Source organism: Narcine bancroftii, chromosome 4 (genome assembly GCF_036971445.1).
Source record: "Narcine bancroftii isolate sNarBan1 chromosome 4, sNarBan1.hap1, whole genome shotgun sequence".
NCBI lineage: Eukaryota > Metazoa > Chordata > Chondrichthyes > Torpediniformes > Narcinidae > Narcine > Narcine bancroftii.
In genome coordinates this window covers 277,319,274-277,342,683 of record NC_091472.1, presented here as the reverse complement: position 1 = coordinate 277,342,683, position 23,410 = coordinate 277,319,274, and the positions used below count along the sequence as shown (strand labels likewise).

Sequence of the window (23,410 nt, the reverse complement as noted above, 5' to 3'; positions counted from 1 at the left end):
GTCCCTTTCCAAATTCTTCTTAAATGTTTACCACTCCTGCTGGAAACTCATTCCATACTCTCTATGTGAAGAAGTTCCCCTTCATGTTACCCCTATGCTTTTCCCCCTTCACCCTTAACCCATGTCCTCTGGTTTGTATCTCATCTACCCTCAATGGAAAAAAGCCCATGTACGTTTATTCTGTCTACCCCTTTCATAATTTTAATTACTTCTATCAAACCTCCCCTCATTCTTCTACGCTCCAGGGAATAAAGTCCTAACCTGTTTAATCTTTTCCTGTGACTAAGTTCCTGAAGGGCGGGCAACATCCTAGTTTCCATCTTATTGATATCTTTCCTTTAGTTAGGTGACAAAAACTGCACACAATACTCCAAATTTGGCCTCATCACTGTCTTATACAGCTTCAACGTAACATCCCAACTCCTGAACTCAGAACTTGGATTTATGTAGACCAATATGCAAAAATCTCTTTACAACCCTGTCAACCTGTGTCCCATTTTCAGTGAATTATGTATCTGTATTCCCTGATCTCTCTGTTCTACCATACTCCTCAGTGCCCAACCATTTACCCTGTATGTTATTTCTTGGTTTGTCCTTCCAAAATGCAACACCTCATACTTGACTGCATTAAACTCCATCTTCCATTTTCCAGCCCATTTTACTAGCTGGTCCAGATCCCTCTGCAAGCTTTGAAAACCCTCTTCGCTGTCCACAACACCTCCAATCTTAGAATCATCTGCAAACTTTCTGCTCCAATTTACCACATTATCATCCTGATCATTGATACAGATGACAAACTACAATGGTCCCAGCACCGATCCCTAAGGCACACCAATAATCACAGGCCTCCAATCTGAGAAGCAAAGTTTCACCACCACCCTCTGGCTTCTCCTGTCCAATCATTGTCAAATCAAGTTTATTACTTCACCATGAATATCTAGTGTCTGAACCTACCTTACTAATCTCCCATGTGGATACATTCCAGTTCACCTATCATACCAACAGGTCTACAGCGGGTGGAATCTCACTCGCTTCACTCAAAGCCTTTGAATACCTGGACAGCAAAGATGCATTCATCAGGATGCACTTTATTGACTACAGTTCGGCATTTAACACCATCATCCCTCAAACTCCAAGATCTGGGACTTAACACCCCCACTGCGTAATTGGATCATGGATTTCCTCACCTCCAGCACTCAATCAGTGAGAATTAGTAAAAACATCTCCTCCACAATCTCCAATGGTACTGTAGCACCACAGGCCTGGGCTTTTAGGCCCCTGTTCTATTCACTTTATACCTAGGACTGTGTGGCTCGGTATGCCAATAATGCCATCTGAAAACTTGCTGATGATGCCACGGTTGTGGGTTGTATAAAGGTGATAAGTCATCAGACAGGATGGAGATTGAAAATTTGGCTGAATGGTGCACCAACAACAACCTTGCATTCAATGTCATCAAAACTAAGGAACTGATTGTTGATTTCAGGTAGGGAAAGCCAGAGTTATACAACCCAGTGATAATTGGAGGATCAGAGGTGGAGAGGGTGTTCTTGGGAGTCACTATCTTGGAGGATCTTCTTTGGACCTCACACACTAATAGATTTGTGAAGAAAGCATGTGTGCACCTTTAGTTTCTCAGGTGTTTGTGGAGGTTTGGTATGACAGCAGAAACCCTGATAAATGTTTATAGAGGTGTGGTGGAAAGTGTGCTGACTAGGATATCATGATCTCAGCTTACCTGCCCTGGGAACTTTGTCAGAATGCCTGATGGAAGACTACCCAAGGACATCTGGTATGGGCAACTCCAGTGGTGCCCAAAAATGAAGAGGCCAGTGACAACAGTTCAAGGATGTTCTGCACTGGAGCCTCAGAAAATGCCATCAGAAAATGCTGAGAACAAGCTCAAAGGGCCAACAGAGGAATAGCACAGAAAGTCGCAGAGCTTCTGCCCCTTCAAGTCTCACTTGCCAAGTATGTAGCAAGCAGTACCTGTCAAGGATTGGCCTGAACAGCCACACCAGGATGCACATATCAAACTCCACAAACTGAATGGAAGGAAACCAATATCATCCTACAGGATGGATAGCCAGAAGAAGACGAAAGACATGGTCGAAAGTGTGCTGACTGACTGCATAATACACTGGGATAGGGACACCAGTACCCCTGAGCATAAAGCCCTGTAAAAGGGAATGGACACAGCCCAGGACATCACAGGCAAAACCCTCCCAACTATCAAGAACATCAACAGGGAGCACTGCCGTCAGAGAGCAGCAGCAATCATCAAGGATTCACAGCACCCAGCACCTGCTCTGTTCTCACTGCTACCACCACGTTCTCACACAACTACATTCAGGAACAGATGCTATCCCTCCATCAAACTCCTCAACAACAAACTCAATCAGGGACATCTTTAAGGATTCTCACTTGTGCACTTTATTTTTTTTATTCTCTCTGTATTGCAGAGTTAGTTTACATTCATCTGTTTGCAGTTCTCTATTTGCTTACATGTATATGCCCTGTATATATATATTTTTTTTGATTGCCAATAAGTGGTAATTCTACCTCACCTGCAGAAAAAAAGGGAATCTTAGGGTTGTATGTGATGGCATGTATGCACACTGACAATATGTCTGAAATCTGAACATCTGAGCATTTAAATGAGGTGGTTGAATTAGCCTTTTATGTGTTGTTTTGGAATAAAATTTAATAGGGGAATGAATGCAATGTGCAGATAATTTTCATTTTAAATTGAAGTATGATCATTAACTATGATCTCTTATTGAATAAATGAAACAATGCATGACCCGGGAAACAGAATCAGTTGTCGAGAACCAAATATTCTAACAACTGAATATTCAGGCCACACAAAACTATTAAAATTAAGGACATAAGAATGATGGTTTTAAAAAAATGGCCTCGTTTGCTTCTTACGATTCTCAAACATAAAATATGAAGCTAATAACATGATGAGAGACCTTCAAATAATATTTCAGCCTTGTAAAGATTTAGTTTCTAAGATTCTCAGAGTCTACATTTCATTCCCTTGCCTTGGAGTAATTGAAATGTACAGGTCAGAGAAAAGGATGTGTAAGTTTGCAAGAAACCCCAAGGAAAGGTGCAGGACATTGAGTCAAAATATAATGGAGTTTGCCTCAGCTCAGGAATCAAAGAATTGCAAACTACTATGACCTTGGAACATCAAATGATAAGAACACAAGAAATAGGAGCAAGAGTGGGCCATCTAGCCTGCCCTGCCATTCAATGAGATCATGGTTGATCTGATGATAGACTCTTCATCACCTACCTGCTTTTCCCCCATAATCCCTTAATAACCATACTTTGTAAAAATCTATCTAATCTCATCTTAAATTTATTCACCGAGGTAGCCTCCACTGCTTCAATGGGCAGTGAATTCCATAAATTTACCACCGCCTAGGAAAAGCAGTTCTTCCTCATCTCCATCCTAAATCTACCATCCTAGATCTTGAGGCTATGTCCACAAGATCTCGCTCTCCCACTAATGGAAACAACTTACCTACCTCCATCTTATCTAGGCTTTTCATAATTTTATGTTTCTATAAGATCCCCCCTCATTCTTCTAAATTCAAGAACATCCCCAGATGACTCGATCTCTCCTCATTGGCCAACCCCTTCATCTCTGGAATCAACCTGATGAAGTTCATCTCGAGAATCAACCTGATGAATCTCATCTCTGGATTCAACCTGATGAATCTCATCTCTGGATTCAACCTGATGAATCTCATCTCTGGATTCAACCTGATGAATCTCATCTCTGGATTCAACCTGATGAATCTCATCTCTGGATTCAACCTGATGAATCTCATCTCTGGATTCAACCTGATGAATCTCATCTCTGGATTCAACCTGATGAATCTCATCTCTGGATTCAACCTGATGAATCTCATCTCTGGATTCAACCTGATGAATCTCATCTCTGGATTCAACCTGATGAATCTCATCTCTGGATTCAACCTGATGAATCTCATCTCTGGATTCAACCTGATGAATCTCATCTCTGGATTCAACCTGATGAATCTCATCTCTGGATTCAACCTGATGAATCTCATCTCTGGATTCAACCTGATGAATCTCATCTCTGGATTCAACCTGATGAATCTCATCTCTGGATTCAACCTGATGAATCTCATCTCTGGATTCAACCTGATGAATCTCATCTCTGGATTCAACCTGATGAATCTCATCTCTGGATTCAACCTGATGAATCTCATCTCTGGATTCAACCTGATGAATCTCATCTCTGGATTCAACCTGATGAATCTCATCTCTGGAATCAACCTGATGAATCTCATCTCTGGAATCAACCTGGTGAATCTCATCTCTGGATTCAACCTGATGAATCTCATCTCTGGAATCAACCTGGTGAACCTCTTCTGTACTGCCTCCAAAGCCATTAATACACATAGTAGCTCAGATGAATCCTCACCTATACCTTGGACAGTTGCAGCATAACCTCCCTGCCCTTAAATTCAATCCCTCTAGCAATGAAGGCCAACATTCCATTTGCCTTCTTGATAGCCTGCTGCACCTGCAAACCAACCTTTTGCAATTCATGCACAGGCACTCCAAATTCTTCTACACAGCAGCATGATGCAATTGCTTGCCATTTATATAATCTTATCTTCCATTTTTCTTTCCAAAGTGGATTACCTCACATTTACCAACATCGTACTCCATCTGCCAGACCATTGTCCACTCACTTAATCTCTTTATAGCTCTCTGCAGACTCTCCATTTCCTGTTCACAATTTGGTTTTCGATTCAATTTATTGTCATCAGCAAATTTAGATACATTACACTCTGTCCCCTCTTCTAGATCATTAAAGTATTTTAAGAGGGAGTTAGATTTTGCCCTTGTGGCTAAAGGGATCAGAAGGCATGGGTAGAAGGCCGGTACTGGGTACTGAGTAGACAATCAGCCATGATCAAAATGAATGGTGGTGTAGACTTGAAGGGCCAAAATGCCCTACTCCTGCATCTATTTTCTTTGTTTTTATGTTTCTAAGAACAGTTGTGAGCCCAGCACCAAACCGTGACACTCTACTCACCACTGAAAAACTCCCATTTATCCCAACTCTATGTTTTCTGCTGGTTAACCAATCCTATATCCATATCACTCCCAACTTGATACAACCTTGTTACATATAGGTCTTTCATGTGCCACTTTATTGAATATCTTCTGGAAATCCAAGTAAACAACAGCCACCTGCTCCCCTCTGTCTTCTGAGCTTGTATCCTCAAAGAACTCCAGTAAGTTTATCAAACAGGACCTGCCCTTGCTGACTCCATGCTGCGTCTGCCTGATGGATCCATTTCACTCCAGATGCCTCCCTATTTCTTCTTTAATGACAGATTTAAGCATTTTCCCAACCACAGATGTAAAACTAAATGCCCTATAATTCCCTGCCTTTAGCCTACATCCTTTGTTAAATAGTGTTGTGACACTTGCCATCTTCTAATCTACCACAGCCTCCCCAGAGTCCAGAAAATTTTGGTGAAAGCGCCATTCATACAGTAATGAGAAACAAAGACGTGTTTCATTCAAAATGAAAATTTTACAATGAAGGTTAAACTGCAAAACCTGCAACTGTTGAAAAATCAAGGGAAACTGAATTAGTCTGTTGGGCAAGAATTAATTTTGAAGTTTTGAAGAGTTTGGAGGTCTCCACCACACTGGGGAAGATGGGCCACAGATCCAGAAAGGACATTGTACAACTGCACTCCAATGTTAAATGGATATAGATGAGACCACAAAGAATTGTGCAGTATTTCCATGAATGCAGACCTGAGGCAGAACATTCACGGCAATCAACAAAGAAAGGTGGTTGAAGGCCCATGGAATGAAAATCGGCCAGCATATAGTCTGATTTTGCACTTGACTGGATCACATCATTCTTTTATTTAATGTAACTGTCAAGATAACTAAATAAACACTCATTTTTTTCTCTCGACATTGGTTTATATTTTGAATCTTTTAAAAATCTAACACTACTTCTCACATTTAATAAGCAAGTCATGCCTTCAGGAAGAGAAGGAAAGAAAAATAACTGTTTTGTTTAGATATTGGGAGCTTCCTGATGCTGGTCTTGCTATGATTCTGACAAAACTGATTGTTCTCAATGGAGAGTATAGAATCACTAAATCATAAAGCATGAAACAGGCCCTTAGGCCTGATTCATCCATGCTGACAAAGGTACCATTCTGAGCTAGTCCCATTTGTTTGGTTCATATCCTTCTAAAACCTTCCAATCTAAATCTGTCCAAATGTATTTTAAATTGTTAACATACAGTGTTTCTTGCCAAATGCAAACACTCCAGATTAAGTTAGTCTGAAATAAAAACATAAAAATACTGAAAATACTCAAAAGGACTAGCAGCATCTATGGACAACTAAGTAAGTTGATGACCTTTCGATGCAAATTTTAAAAAAATGTTTTAAAGTTGGAGGGAAGGGGGAGAGATGGGGTGAACAAAAAGAATGTCCTTGTTGGGGTGAAGACTAAGAGGTTACACTGCTCTTATTTTCACATGATCCATCCCTGACTCTTCCCATCCCTTTTGTAATCATGCCTCCATCTCAAGGGATAGATAGTGACTAATATAAAATCCAAGCTTGACACGGTTGGCTTACCTGTTAACACAATGCCATTACAGCACCAGCGAGTGGGACTGGGGTTTGAACCTCACACTGACAATATGTTCTCCCCATTTCTGCATGGGTTTTCCCTGAGTGCTCTGATTTCCATCCATGTTCGAAATGTACCAGGCATTGCAGGTTAATCAGGTGTAATTATGTGGCATGGACTCATGGGCCAAAATAGCCTGTTACTGTGCTGTATGTTTAGATTTTTTTTTAATATCAACACCCGACCCCCATCCTGCTCTTTTCAAGAACCTAACTCATTCCACAGCTTAAGGAGTTCCACTGGTTCTCCTCTAATGTCAACGTCTTCCACACCATTGCTTCCCATCTCTCTTCTCTTTCCTTACCCATGACTTCTTATCTACCACTGACAGAACTCTTTTTCAGTGTTAGTTCAATTTCCTGTACTTCTGTTCACACCTCCTCTTCTCACCAACAGCAAGGAGAGATTACTAAGAGTGCTGAGTGATGTAGTGAAAGGGTGCTGGGCCCATAACCCAGAGGTCGATGGATCAAATCCATTTTCTCCAGCACATCTGTGTATAAAACAACATTTACAGTGTCTGCAAACTTTCTTGTTTAATTCTTCTCAACAAACATAGAGAGCTCTTATCTTCACCTCGTACCCCATCAAAATTCACACAGTTGGTTATCCTTTGCCAGTTTCACCAATCTCAATGTGATGTCAACAGTCACCTCTTGCATATTCTGAAGAGACTTTTCTTTCTACAATGGTTCTCTTCACATATCTAGGTTCACCTACATTCCTGATTTCACATCTTCCCACAGAAAATGTAGGAGATGCAATGGATGAACTGAATGCAAATTGGACACCTGCATTGTAGAACACAGCTGTTCAGTTCACTAAAATGATTGCATGCTTCGAACTGCCTGTCACCTTTATTTTCCATATTGCTCCAATTCTGATCTCAACATCTTTAGCATCTTACACAGATCCAATCAAACTGAATGTAAGCTTGGGGAGAAGCAACATAGCTGTAAAATAAGCATGCAATAGCCTATTAGATTTAACACTGAATTTAGCATTTTCAGAAAAGCAGCCTTTCCAGTTTCAGAGCTAGCCAGACCCAGTTCTCACGCTGAGATAAGGAATGCTTGCAATATTAAACTAGGCAATATTTATAAGGAGATGGGCTGGGTTAATGTTTAGATTACCATTGATTTTTCATGATAGATGGGTCCAGGAATTTTTTTTTTGGTCTGCAAAAGGTGTCTGGCCTACTATTTTTGTTTCAGAATTTTAAAATCTGCATGTTTTGTTTTGCCTTTCAATTCCAGGCCAGTTCTGATGTAACTTGGTTTTACTCTTTACACTGATGTTGCTTAACATTGTTATATTCAACATTTGCCTTTATTTCAGAACTTTAGAGGAAACCGAAGCACCCAGAGAAACCCAAAGCAGGCCACGGGAAGAACATCCAAGCTCTTTACAGACAACACCGGAGTCGATCCCACCAGGTCGCTGGTTCAGTAATATCATTGTGTTAAATGCTACACTAACCATGCAGCCTTTGGCAAAGTTATGCCAGTCCGCAATAGTCAGGATTGTGAGGGCGTGAGCAGTTTGGCCTGGTCCCCCAGAAGGTAAAATGGAAGTGGTAGATCCAACTGGCAGAATGGGCTTCTTTCTAGCAACATTCAAATGTGGATAGAATGTTTTCCCATATGCACTTTACTGAAAGAGAATTAAAATGCATGTTAGAATAGAGACAGATTTTTGGAATATTCAAACCTCACATTAACATTTCTTAAGAGACACTTAACCAACACCAGCTGCCATCGCTGAAAAAGCCACAAATAGCTACCCACAGCTTAATGTGAGGAAACTGCTCATCAGGAAAATTATGCCTTCATCAAATGATCTCAAGTGAAGTACACAAAAATAAATGCTCAATCCAGCAGACAGCAAGGGTGTTACTCGTTGTAAGCAGGTCATGTGATACCTTTCATCATTTGCCAACTCAGTTGATCACACAGATTTGGACTTCCATGTGTAACCTAACCCAAAGAAAATCTGAAGGCAAAGTCACCCTAAACTTTTGTTATAAGATCCTGAAGCAAGACATTCCATAATTAAATTTTTATTCTTTAGAAGATCTGAGGAAAATGTCAACCTCATTTTAAAATATTGCAAAGATATCTCAGGCAGCCAAGATGTATCCTAAATTTTGTATATATTGTCTAAAATGGGAAATTCCTTGGCGCATCAAGAAGTATGATAAATCATTCATGCATAATGATTTATCAAGTCTCTTTATGGGATGTGAGATTGCTGCAAAGGCTAGAATAGATTGCCCATTCCAAATTGTGGAATTGAGCAACTTTCTGGAGCCACTGCACACTTCTGTGAGAGCACTCCTGAAATGTTGTCGAGTAAAGAGTTCTGCAATTTTTGTCCAGCAATCATAAAGGAATATGGATTGCATTGTGGTCAGGATGGTGAAATACCTGAAGGAGAAACTGCAGATGTTGGCATCAGCTTGCATTCCTCTTATTGCTCAAAGTAGCTGTCTTGAGAGATGGTGTTGGGCTAGATTGGTTAAGTAATTGCAGCGCATTTTGTGAACAGTGTACACTGCAGCCACAATAAATCAGTGATAAAAGGAGTAAACATTTAGGCTGGGTAGTGATGCTTTTCAACACCCAGGGTAGATTGTTTTGAATTCTTCTTGTTGAAAATCAATCCTTATCTGCCACTGATCAGCAGATGGCTGATCAGAGTTAAAAAACTTGGTCCATGCAAGTACAGAACATAAGGACCCAGAAGTTGTAGATTCATCAGCAAAAATCCACACCTGACTTTATGATGGAATAGAAGTTTTTGATGAAGAAGCTTAAGACAATAGGGCTTACAGCATGGGTCTGAGCAACTCCTGTGGTGATGTTCCAACAATCATAATCATCTTCCTTCATGTAAAGTACAATTTCAATCGCTAGAGCTTTTTCCTCTTAATGACCACTGACACCCAGTTTTACTTGGGCTTTTTGATGAGATATGCAGTTGAGGATTGCATTGATATCAAAAGCAAATTATGCCCACAGACCTCTAGAATTTTTTGGAGAAGTAACATGTGCTGAAAAGGAAATATTGGACAGTGTATACTTAATTTCCCAGAAGCCATTCAGTGAAGTGCTGAATATAAGGTTATTGTGGAAACTAAACTGCAGAGAGTTGGAGGAAGGATTGTGCTGGATAGAAGGGTTGGAAACAAAGAGCAGTCATAATACATAATTTCCTGGTTATAATCATCTGTGCTGGGGGCATAACATTTTACACTTTATATAAATGTCCAAGGTGAAAATATTAAGGAAAATATGCTACATTTGTTGAAGACACAAGATGTGTAACAAATAAACTATAAAGATAAGAAAATGAGGAGTGGTTCCATGCTTGCTACATGAGGAGAGATAAGGGAATATTGCCTCTGTATTCTTTAGAATGTGAGTAAAAAATGAGAAGAGGTTGCATTGAAATCTTCAGAAGTCTTTAAAGGTAGATACCTCCTTGGCATTTAGGGGGATAAATATTTTCATTTAGAGAATGGTAAACCTTTGAAATTCTCCATCCTGGACAGCTTTGGTGACTCAGTTGTGCTCATTACAGAATCCAATGGATCTTTGGACAGAAGGGAATCAAAGGAAATGTGACAGTGGAGGAAAGTGGAACTGAGAAGGAAGTTTGAATGAATGACAGAGCAGAATCAATCTGCTCCATCTTCAGAATCAGAATCAGAATTTATTGTTGTGAACAAGTCAACTCAAACGAATGAACCATGAGAAATGGGCGAGATGAAAAGCCAACTACTTCTCCAATTCAAGCAAGGATACTCACCGTGTGTTGAAGTTATTCTGGCCTAGAATTATTTCTGAACCTACTAAGAGCAAGAATCATTGCTACCATCTCCCTATACAGCCTTACACCTATTGCCAAATCTCATCCCATTATGTTGATTTTCCCTTCACAGATGTTGCCTTAGCTACTGAGTTCTTCCAACAGTTTGTTATTTTTTTGCACCAGAATCAAGAAATAAACTGACCTATGAAATTATAGAATAACTAATGAAAGTCATGCATTTTTTTAAATAATTCCACAGAGCTGGCATTGAGATTTGCAGCTTTAGCAGCTCACATTTGGCTTTGATCATCTAACAGCCCTGAAATTGCTTTATGCATCAGATCCATAAGGACTTGAACATCTGTCACCCACAATGTGATCTGCCAAGGATTAATGCTCAAAGTTAATTTTTCCCCACAAAACAGAAATCGAAATGCCAGACCTTTTAAGGCAATTTGATTTTGTGAAGCTTTAGCTTCTGGAACATAAAGTGTACTTTCAAAGTCATTATTCTGTTCAAGTAATCACAATGAATATATTTTTATGCTTACCATTGGAAATGCTGCAGTCATAGGAGCTGTATTTGGTAAAACACTGGCACCCCCATTCTGTGCAATGTCCATTGTTACTGCATGAGTTAGGACAACGGAGTGCTGTAACAATCTCTTTAACACGTGAACCAATTGTTCCATGGTCCCATTTAACCCTTTTTTCCAAAAGTTTCCTTTCACATTCATTGTCAAGGAAAGCTCGCATCCCTTTCTCCCAAGCAAGATCATCTTTAAGCTGCATGTCTGAAATACACAGATCCACAGCTTCAATCAGCCTTCGTCCAAGAAGGTCATGACACGCTACACCGATAGTAGAGTTTCCGAGGGCTTGTTGGCATACCTCTAGAGCTTTGACTGATGTCAGTCCACTTGCAGTTGGCCATGTTGGCTGTACACTAGGTCGATTCCTTGACAAATGGTCTTCTGGGAAAAAGTAAGTGAAGCTTTCCAGATCGGTTTGGCTTAGGCTCTGAAACGTGACTATTGGTAGGTACTCGTAAAAAGCCTGCCTTTTTATTTTACTTGGACCAACCTCTGGTTCAGCAAAATCGATCACATCTGGCCATCTGGCATATCTGCCTGACTGATCAGTTAGTGACCTGCCTTTTGTAGTAATTCCTTTGGAGCCTTGTGATGGAATATATTTCGCATGTGTATTTGATCTTTCAGAAGATTGGACTAGGTCACGTTTTCCGAATAATGACAGTTCAGGGTTGCTTATGTGTTCTGCAGTCACATCCAAAAAAGGAATTAGTGAAGTGTAATCCACATTTTCATGGGCATAGCAACGAGATGGTAGATGAAGATGCTGATGTCCAGTGGTCAACTTGTTCACTGAATGGAGGGACATTGTATATTCCTTCTTACACTTGCAATAATTTCTTCTTTTCTCTCTCACAGAGGCAGACGGTATCTTGTCAAACAAACTCTGTCCTGGGTGTATTCTAAAGAAAGTAGACCAAGCACATTAGAAAAGAAAAAAAAATACTTTCAAAACTACTGTTCTATTATATACAATGATTTTCTTTGTGAACACATGTTATAGTCTTATAGCAACATGATTGGCCATCTTACTTTGGATTAAACTCAAATTACTGGGAGTAGAAAACACTTTTTGTTTCAAACAATTGTCAACACAATATTCATTATTGCATTGTCATCAAGCCCAAGAAATATATTGAGATGATTATATTTGGGGTAAGAAATAGATATCCTATAAATATTTTTGAAAATATGGAACCTATATATTTGAAATGATGTTTTTAAATGTTTAATATAATGATGATAAAAGATATATTGATTAATATGAGATTGAAACTAGCTGCTACAAGCTATGGCTCTATGGAGCCTATAATGCAGCAGAGGTTATAGCTGTATGCAGGTTAGCTCAGAAAGAATGACAAGACACCAGATGGGTGTACTTAACACACTCTGCTTTATTGGGCTCACAGCCCTGCTTTTATTCTCAAGATGAGGCCATGGTCAAAATCCTCTCTGCACTGATTGGTGTGTTTGTGATCCACTTTCCCTGATAGACCAGTTAAGCTCTTTTGGTTGTGGCCAACTGGAGGGCAGCCTCATGCAGCCTGCTGGATTGTCGCATACGTCCTTCATTTTGTGAGGCACCATGGGGGAGCTGCAAAGGGCCACCATACGATGCAATATTGTAAAATCAAGTGTAATGACGATAAAATATATAATGTAAACTGACAATATAATGTTGTAATTTTAACTTGCCTATTTTTTGTATTTATGAAATTTATACTGATGCTCCCTGGACCTGACAAAGTCAACAAAAAAAAAAATTCTTCTAGTTTGGATGATGGTTCTAAGATTTATCTTTCTATTATTTTTTTCTGTGTTGTTTTTCATTTCTTTTTTGGGATTTTTTATCTTATTTTATTTGGGGGGAGGATAGATTAGATTTGGGTTTTAAAAACCATAATTTAGTATGATTATATATTAATATGCTGTATATGAATTTTGAATGCGAATGCATGTATGACTTGAAAAATTCAAAATAAAAACTCTTAAGACATATAACATCATTTAACATACTTGATTCTAAAAGAAATGAAAACAATGGGCCAGTGCAAATATTAAAGTATAATTATTATAAGTACAGCAATCATGGAGTCATGGAGGCATTTAGTACATAAATAGGCTCCTTCAGCCCATAAACTTCACACTGAATACAAACCAGAATGAAACAGTTGGGAGTATTACCAAGCCTGCTGTGAAATATCAAGAAGCAGGCAAGAATGTGTGCAAAGCGCTTGACAAAGAACTTGCATTCCATTCTGTCCAGCATGGAAGGAATAGGTAATTACATTAGCCCACTCACAGAGTCACCCATCATGTTACATCCATTGGCTGATGCCTCATTGGAGTCCAAAAGGACACAGCTTCAACACTCAATATCTCTTGTCATCCAATAAAAAAAGCTTTGTTCCATCAAGGAAGTAACACCAAGCCTGAATGATGGCCACGGAGAGGTTGAGCAATGATCTGGACAAGTGGCTTGGTCGGCTGGTATGTTGTTATACACCAGTTGGACACAGAGAGTGAAACGTGTTTCATCTGTGCTCTTGAATTTGAATGTGCATGTGTGCACGTGTATGTCACAATCTTCACAATGTTTGTTTGATCACTATGCTTCGTTCTCTGGAAAGAGAGAACAAAATGTACAAATACCCTTTTTGCAAATGTGGATGGCAAGCCATATGACACCACACCATTCTCCATTCCCTCCAAGGTGAGACAGCTGCACAAAATTCTCAGGCATGGAGACTGCAGTAAAGTGGTCATCAACCTGCTCTAAGCTTATAATAATGAATCTGACCTGGCAAAATCCATTCTAAATCCCAAACATTACTGCTTCTTGCTGAGACTTAATTGAGGAATTGTTTTTTTTAAGCCCTGGCTAAATTTGGCTTCCAGCTAAGAGATCTTCTTTCCTTCCCTCTTCTCATAACATCCCTTCTTCTGCCTCCCCTCTCCATTCTAAAGTTTAGAATGTTCTTCAAATGGAATGGATATGAATGACCTAGTTTTCCCAAACTTTTGAAGTCAAGACAAGGCTTTTAACATCTGCACACACTTACTTCTTGGACACTAAAACCCCTGTAAACAAGGCTATGTTTTGTTATCTACTTTCCCTTTGCTATAGAAAATACACTGTTTGACCTACTTGGTTTCTCCAGCATTGTGTGTTTTTACTTCATCTACAGTGTCTATAGATTTTCATGTTTTACTTCTAGACTACACTATGCTGTTGTTCAATGATAGTTATAAAAAGCAGAAATCAGTAAATTGGCAGTTCCATTGAATGGTGACACAGGAGACTGCAGACGCTGGAAATGGAAGCAAAAAAAAAAATGAGCAACTCTCCAGAGGCGGAGAAATGGTTGACTTTTTGAATTGTGAACCTGCATAAGATGCTTGATTCTCATCTATTTCAGCCTATTAGATGATGATGTTGCAGGACAATGGATGGGTTTTGGGTTGGAGGGTTGATCCCTCGTGCCACTAAACTTGTGCAACCAAACTTGATTTCATCCGCAATTCAATCAAAATCTGAGAAAAGTAAATTGCAAGTTGTAAAAACACAAGCAAAACAACTTAAAATACAATAAATATCTGAATCAGGTGGAATACAAACCTGATAAGCTGAGGTTTTCTAACAACAGCAAAGTGAAAACTTGTATCACTAACAAATTCATCACACCAGTTACATGATCCATCAACCTACGCAGTTTGAAGTTAAATTTTTATTTGACATTAATGTTTATCTTAATTTTTTTTTTAAATTGTACCCTTAATGCATACCTCCATTCTTCAATGAAATCACTGGGGTCTTTATTCCAATCTGAAGCTGCCATGGGACGTCCATCAGCACTGTGGAAGTCATTATTACTGTTTCGATCAAAGATCCCACAGAGACCTCTCGTATTGTTGAAATCTATGCTGGGTGCCCGTACTGTTATGCTCATTCCCCAATCGCTTACATCTGCACGGACAAATGCCCCTGACGGAAACATAATCTGCAGAAACCAGAAAAAGACAAAAATCTAACAAAATGTAATATATACTTGTTTTATGTTACTCTTCAAAATAAGAATTAAATTTAGATGGAACAATTTCACAATGAAGCTGGCGTTGCTGAGCATTTTCAGCTCTAAGTTTAAAAAGCAAAGTGTACTTCAACATGCATTTTCCATTCACTTTAATACCAATGGAGGTACAGAATAGGAATGCTAATTTAACTTTTCATATTACTTTTATTCAATCAATATCAACTCTGATCATGTCAAATCTACAGCATTAGATGGTTTTGGAAATGTTAGTGCAGTAATAAAGGCTGTAATTATGGTAATTTCTGTGATGCAGTTGTCAGTTGTTTATATCTCAATAGCACAGCACTTTTTTTCCTCATTAAGTGTATACCAGCATTTTAAACAAGGAAGTGCAGAACAGATTTAATATATGATAAATAACACTAATAAATATTACCAAATTAACAACTAACAACAGAGGCTTAAAATGTAATGCCCTATGGTCAATGTGACACAAAGCTGATAAATGTGAGGATACTTTTTCAATCAATTTGTGAAAATATCCTCCATTTTGAGACACCAGTTAACAAAATTATGGCAACATCATCTTATTATAGTTTCTCTTTAAACTAAGAATCACATTTATTTTTCCCATTCACTACTATATATATTACAATGAAACAATGTTTTTGCATTGTCGGGCACATAACTTAAATAGAGCACGAATTAAATGTTATGACTCAAGCTGAAATTTCACTCTATTCCAATTAATAAAAAAAAACTTGATGTCAGGATGGACAGTTAATGACTTCAGAAAGTACCCACAGTGATTTTCTTCCCCTGATGAGCATCCATTATTTTTATATGATGCGGTTCTGATCCACTGCTTTTGACTGACAGATGAGGCCTGGTCTCCTGAAAGTGCCCATTGCACATGTCAAATGCAATTATGTCATCGTCCTCCTTGGCCACGACTCCACAGTTACAGGATACAGCATAATGGCGACTGCCACAGTCCCACTGACGTATGTGAACTTCAAATTCTCGCAAAAGTGCTTTATACATCACAAAAGTCCCAATTTTATGGTTGTCGTAACGTCTAGAAGAAAATGATATCAGTCTGTTAGTTCATTGCAAGTCCCTGAGAATGAATAACATTTAAAAGATGGAGAATGATGTGTAACATTAATTCTTCAATTATCAATAGAATATAAAATCAATCCTGAACTCAGAATATTCAAAATTTCACTGACTATACAGAAAACCCAGTAATACTTGGTCAGTAAAGATGCACACATCAGGATGCTCTTTCTTGAATACAGTTCGGCATTCAATACCATCATCCCCTCAAAATTGATTAGCAAACTCCAAGACCAAGGCCTCAAAACTCCACTGTGTAATTGGATCCTGAATTTCCTCAACTCCATACTCCACAGATTGGCAAGAACGTTTTCTCCACAATCTTCATCAGCACCACAGGGCTGTGTTCTTAGTTTCGCGCTCCACTCGCTTTATACCCATGATTGCATGGCTCATTACGACAGCCATTTACAAATTTGTTGATGATACAACAGTAGTGGGCTGGATAAAAAGGAGTGATGAGTCCCCATACAGGAGGGAGATTGAAAACTTGGCTGAATGGTGCATTCACTCAATGTCACAAAAATCAAGGAGCTGACTGGAGCTTGTAAGGAAAAACCAGAGATGTACAATCCAGTGATCATTGGGAGATCAAGGTTGGAGAGGATGAAATTGGAGTTACTATCACAGAGGATCTTTCCTGAACCCAACATACTAAACTTGGCAGCACCTCAACTTCCTCAGGAATTTTGGGAGATTTCGTAGAATGTCAGAAACCTTGAGAATCTTCTATAGATGTATGGTGGAAAGTTAGCTGACTGGCTTCATCACAGCCTGGTATGGGGACCATGAAGTGGGAAGCCCTGCAAAAGGTAGTGGACAGCCCAGTACATCACATAAGAACATAAGAAATAGGAGCTGGAGTAGGCCATTCGATACTTCGACCTTGCTCCTCCATTCAATGAGATCATGGCTGATCTGATGATAGGTTCATCTCCACCTACCTGCCTTTTCCCAATACCCCTTAATTTCATTACTATAAAGGTCTATCCAACCTTAAATGCATTTGCATTGAAGCCACTGCTTCAATGGGAATCAATTCCATAGATTCACCACTCCCTTGGAAAAGCAGTACCTCCTCATCTCTGTCCTAAATTTACTACCCTGAATCTTGAGGTGATGTCCCTGATTTCTGGTTTCCCTTATCTATTGCTAATCTTTACCCAAATTAACTCAATATTCTGCTCCTTCGATCTTATTGTCCTGATCTCATCCTTAACTAAGAGCACTACCCCACCTCCCTTACCTTCCTGCCTGTTCTTCTTTTCACCTGAAATGCTTGGATATTTAATAGTCAATTCTCTCCACCCTGCAACTCCTTTTCTGGAATGGCTACTAAATCATAACCCTTTGTACTGATTTGTGCTCTGATCTTTTGAACCCAACCCCCTGCTATTTAGTTTGAAGCCCTGACCACATTCCTAGTTATGCAATTAACCAGGATCCAGGTCCCATCATGGTTCAGATGAAGCTTATCCCCTTTGAACAGTTTCTTCTTTCCCCAATATTCATGCCAATTTCCCATGAATTGGAAACCACATCTCCCACACCAATCTTTAAGCCACATATTTAAATCTCCAATCCTCTAGACCCTGTGCAATTTGCACATGGCTCAGGCAGTAATCCAGAGATTACCATCTTTTTGGTTCTGCTTTTTAATTTGGTTCCGATCTCCTTGAACTTCCTGAGCAAAACCTCTTTCCTTTTTCTACCTATGTCATTAGTAACCACACAGATCACAACAGCTGGATCTTTTCCCTCCCCCTGCAAATTCCTCTGTCGATCAGATAAGAGGTCCCGAACCTGGTCACCTGGCAGGAAGCACAGTCTTTTCTACCCTGCAACAGAGGACTTTGTCTATCCCCTAACTATACTATCCCTGATTACACTACATGTCTCTTTTCTCTCTCCTCTTGAATGGCTTCCTGAACTACAGTGTCGCAGTCAGGTTGCTCATTGTTCCTACAGCCTTCACTCGTATCAACACAAGGATCATGAGTCTCAGACAAGATCAAGGGCTGATGGTCCTCCAGCATTGTATCTTGGATTCCACTACCTGTCACACTTGCAGTCACATCCTCTGGTCCATGACCACAGGCTGAATTTGAGGCAGCTATTCTAATGGGTGTGACCACCTCCAACTATCTCTCCCTCTCCCTGATGTGTCACAGTGTTTGAAGCTCAGATTCCAGATCATTAATTCTGAGCTCATAGTAAAACTATTCCAATATTGAGAAAATCTAATATGGTATGCTAGCATCAGAGGAGCAGCAATCTCAAGATTCCTCATAACCCAGGACATGGTCTGTTTTCATTGATGCCATTGGACAAAAGGTAATAGGTACTAGAAGACTCATACCACTAGCAAAAACACACAAAAATGCTGGAGGAACACAGCCGGTCACACAACATCCGTAGGAGATAAAGATATGTGACTGACATTTTGGGTCTGACCTCTTCTTGAAGATAAATGATCATACCACCAAATTCAGAAGCAGTTGCTACTCTTCCAACATCAGATTCTTAAACACGAGACTCAATCAAAGATTAATTTGCACATATAGGAGGTATGAAGGCTATGGACTGGCTGCAGGTCACTGTGACTAGGCTAAAAAGAAATGGTTCAGTACAGACTAGAAGGGCCGAAGAGGCCAGTTTCTGTAATGTTTTATGGTTCCATTATTTATCACTGAAATTTTTTTTTCCATATTTGCAATCAGCTTATTTAGGTTTCTTGCTTTGCATGCATATCTTTTTCTTGAAAACATTTAGTTTACATTTCTGATAAGTTGAAATTCTGTCTTCTGCAGGAAAATGAATCTCAGGGTTGTATGTGATGTGATATTGCAAATATATATGATGACCTTGAAGATTAAAATAGGAAGAAAATTGCTTAAGTTGGAAATAAAACATTTGGGATCTTTTGTTGTTTATGCAACTCACAGTAAAAGAAAATGTTACAGGGTCTATGATATTCTATAGAAATATGGAAAAAGCACAGCAATTACAAATTGAAATATTTGTGTTCAAAGGAATGGCTGAAGGACTTCTGGTTAAACTGTGGTATGGAGTAGACATCTTTATCATAGCCCTACACCTTCAGTATACATTTTCCCATTTACTTTTCTTGAAACTTTTAAATTGGTGTCAAATTGCATATTCTATCTTTGAAATGGATACAAGAGCTGGAAAGCTCTTGGGAAAACAGAAAAAAAAACAAGAAACTCCTCCTACACCACTGGCAAACTTGACTGCTAAGAGTTCCTGTGATATACTTGAACAAATTAAAGAATGCAGGATTTAAACATCTAGATGGCACTGGAAAACCAATTTGGAGAGATTCCATAGAAAAACGGTGAGCGTTTGACCTCAGCAGAATCTGCTTTAGAGGAAATGAATAAACTTGTCCGCTACCTAGAAGGCAATAATGAAAGGCTAATAACTACAATTATTGATATGGAAGATCAAAGTAAGCCACAAAATCTGTGTATTGTAGGCTTGGGTGAAGATACTGAATCTGGTCTGCTTATTACATTTTTCTCTTGATTTGTTGGCAATGGTGTTTGGACACCACCTGAGCTTGATAAAGCACTCCAATAATTTTTGTTCAAGCCTAAATCAGGGCAAAAACTATGTTCTGGGGTTATATGCCCTTATCATCATCAAACAGGTACTGCTGATTAGTGAAGATACTTTGCAATAGCAAAGCAGAACATTTAGAATCATGGAAAATTATGCTCCTGACGATATTTTTCCGAGATGGCATAGATTAGGGTATTCAAAGCTTTAAGGATCTGTTCATTAATTGATATTTTGCATCATTTGAACAGATTAGTACTAAATTTACTTTCCCCAAATCTCAATTTTTTAGATATTTGCAAGTCCGGCATTTTCTTGAATCACAATTTTCAAATTATCTGAGATTCTAAATCAAATTTTGTAGATGTGTTATTTAGCTTAATTCCTTCTCGTAAAGATTTAATATCTATTATTTATGAGAAATTGTTACATGTAAATAAGATTTTGTTAGTTAAAATAAAAAATGCTTGGGAACAGGATTTACATTTGACTATATCGGATGTGGATTGGGACAGAATTTTTAAGTTGGTTAATAGCTCTTTGTTATGTGCTAGATATTGTCTATTACAATTCAAAGGGGTAAATAGAGCACATTTGTCTAAGGCTAAATTGTCTCGCTTTTATTCAGATATGAGTCCCTGGTGTAAGAGTGGAGAAGAGTCATTAATGCATATGTTCTGGACTTGTCCTAGTCTAGAAAATTACTGGAGAGTGGTCTTCCATATTTTATCAAAAATCTTCAATATAGATTTAACACCAAATCCTTTAGTGGCCCTCTACAGTACAATGGGAATGAGTGAGTCTTCTTTATCATTGGTTCACAGTCACACTATTTCTTTTGTCTCTCTCTTGGTGAGGCATGCAATTTTACTTAAATGGAAGGATGCTGCCCCACCTATTCATGATCAGTGGCTGTTTGAAAAAAAAGATTTGTTATTCAATTATTAATTCAGATACAAGAATTTATGGGGGTCATTTATAACTCACTATCATACTTTATAATTTTACTCCAATGTAATTAAATTGTCTGATGTATAATTTTTCACATTCTTTATATTATTTTTTTTAAACTTCATTTTTCTTTTAATACCAATCAGATATAACTTCTGGCAATCAATTAAGTGAGGAGTCTGAGTTTTTCTCCTTTATTATTTTTTTTTCCTTTTTTTGTATTATTAGTTTATTTTCTAAAAATTGTATATACTATTTAGAATATGAATTAGTGATATGATATTATGTTAGTGATATACGGAATGTCTTAGTTAGGTTGTGTACCTGTCCATACTATCTTATTGATTGCACCCTTTTTGTTTGTATGAGTTCTTTATGGTTGAACAATTGAAACCCTGAAGTTCACCAAAGGCTTTGCAAATATCAAACATTAGCAAGAAATGTTTAAAAAAAACTAGTATGGTTTTCAATTAATGGCTTAATTGTTCTCTTTGGAATCAAAGAATTTGAAATGAGTTGGCAGCAAGTTTCTAGATTTATTTTTGCCAGCATTAATTTTTTTAAAAATTAAATTTAGACATGCAGCATGATAACAGGCCCTTTTGACCCATGACCCCATGACAACAGGCCCTTTTGACCCATGACAATAGGCCATTTTGGCCTATGACCCCATGATAACAGGCCCTTTTGACCCATGACCCCATAATAACAGGCCCTTTTGACCCATGACCCCATGCTAACAGGCCCTTTTGGTCCATGACCCCATGTTGCCCAATTACACTCAATTACCCTACATCCCCAGTGCATTTCACACATTGGGAGGAAATTGGAGCCCCTTGGGAAAACCCACGCAGACACGGAGAGAATGTACAAACTCTTTTCAGTCAGTGCGGGATTTGAACCCTAGTCCTGATTGTTGGCGCTGTAACAGCTTAGCGCTAAACTCTACACTAATCGTGCCGACATGTCTCTGATTGGTTTATACATCCACAATTGTTTGCAGATGCTTCTTATTGAATTAATAAAAATAGCTTGTGTTCTAACACTTAATTTGGAAAAACAGCAACATATTTTTTTTAATCAAATGGTGCTTGCTACACTTATTTGAATATCCAGTCATTTCAGTGACCAAAAGATATGTTGATATAAGTTGTAAACCAGCATACTATCAAGTTTCAAATTAAAGATTCAAGATGTAATATTGCACAAAATTACATTTAGTCTGCTGTAAGGCAGACAAAGATTTGTCATCATCAGAAATTGCCTGAGACCCATTATAGGCACAGAAATAGAAGCAAAAGAGAGTTCTTTAAGAGTCACTGAGTGTCCCAGGATTCACCTTCAGCACTCCCCAAGCCAGTGCAGCCATACAGACTTCAGCTGAAACCATCAGCAACTTGAGCTGCAGATTCCAAACCTAATGTGATCAGGAAATCATGAATTCTCTTCCCTTTATAATACCCTAACCAAACTGCCATTGCACAAACTACTAATCTGACGCTTGATAGCACACGTAACATGCTCAACTTGCTGCTGACAGCCCCTCCATGGATTCTCACACACAGTTTTATTCCCCTGACTGGGTACTTTATAACATGAATACAATAATCCAAAATAGATTGAAGTTTTGTGCTCTGTTTTAAATATTTCTATTTTTCACAATTAATAGATTTTAATTTCAATAGAAAACTTCCACAGAGCAATAATGAAAAATTATCTCTGCTGCAACCATCCATTTCCATCTTGTTCAATCATTCAGGATCTCAGAGCCAGACACACTCACCTGGCCTAGTTCTGCAGACAGATTGTCTATCATTGCATCTCTTCCCCCTTTAAGCATTTCAGTTCACACATGCAATATTTAATCTCTTTCTCCTAATTTTAAAATGTATATTTTTCTCATCTCCTGCTCTTCCCATTCAACAAATTGTAAGTTCATTAGATTTTATTTTGGGTATTGTTTCAGGATTTCTTTTCCACCTCTTTTTCGACCCCTCTCTGCATCCTTCTCTCCAAGCGACACCAGCACATCCATCCCCAATAATAACAAATGTAACTCCTTACCAGCCAGTTCACTGTTGTGTTAATTTTGACTTTTGAAACAAAAAAAAATCAGACAGGAAGCACAGCACTGCATTTCTAGCTATTTTAATATCCTTTATTCTCACCAGAATTTAGCCCTTGTTCCAATTATATTTTATTTTTGCATCGCAAAATACTTCTTCACTCCAAATGCTTTTCTGACCCAATCCTTTTTTGTTCACTGGTTTCTCTGGACTACTGTCAAACTGCACTAACAACCTATATCGAAATGACTGAGCAAGCTAATCCAACATAAATGTGTGTCTTCCTATGATGTGGAGAGGACCATGTCTTACAACAAGACTACAAGTAGTGCTATTTGAATCACTGACCCCAGAAAACCCCAAATGCCATTCAGAGATTATAAACAAGTTAAATAGGCTTGATAAAATATACATTTATTTTTTATAACTATTTTGACAAAGAAAGCAAATAAATCCACAAAGATAAAGAAAAAAAATATTTGCAGCACCAAGCTTTTTATTCAAAATTGTTGCTAAGTTAAGGGATCAGAT

The 23,410-nt window shown here is 38.5% G+C and overlaps 1 protein-coding gene across 15 annotated transcripts in view; it reads right to left on the bottom strand.

Annotated features, from left to right (window-relative positions):
• LOC138761998 (von Willebrand factor D and EGF domain-containing protein) overlaps positions 1–23,410 on the bottom strand; it is a 327,980-nt gene that overhangs the window by 157,373 nt on the left and 147,197 nt on the right. For all 15 annotated transcript variants that reach the window (XR_011356699.1, XR_011356698.1, XM_069935108.1 and 12 more), the window contains 3 exons: positions 15,969–16,242; positions 14,917–15,131; positions 11,089–12,032 (listed from right to left, as the gene is read on the bottom strand). Coding sequence is in view for 13 of the 15 variants with exons in the window: in XM_069935108.1 (XP_069791209.1) it covers positions 11,089–12,032; positions 14,917–15,131; positions 15,969–16,242 (1,433 nt within the window). In the remaining 2 variants the exon portion in view is untranslated. The remainder of the gene's footprint in view (positions 1–11,088; positions 12,033–14,916; positions 15,132–15,968; positions 16,243–23,410) is intronic.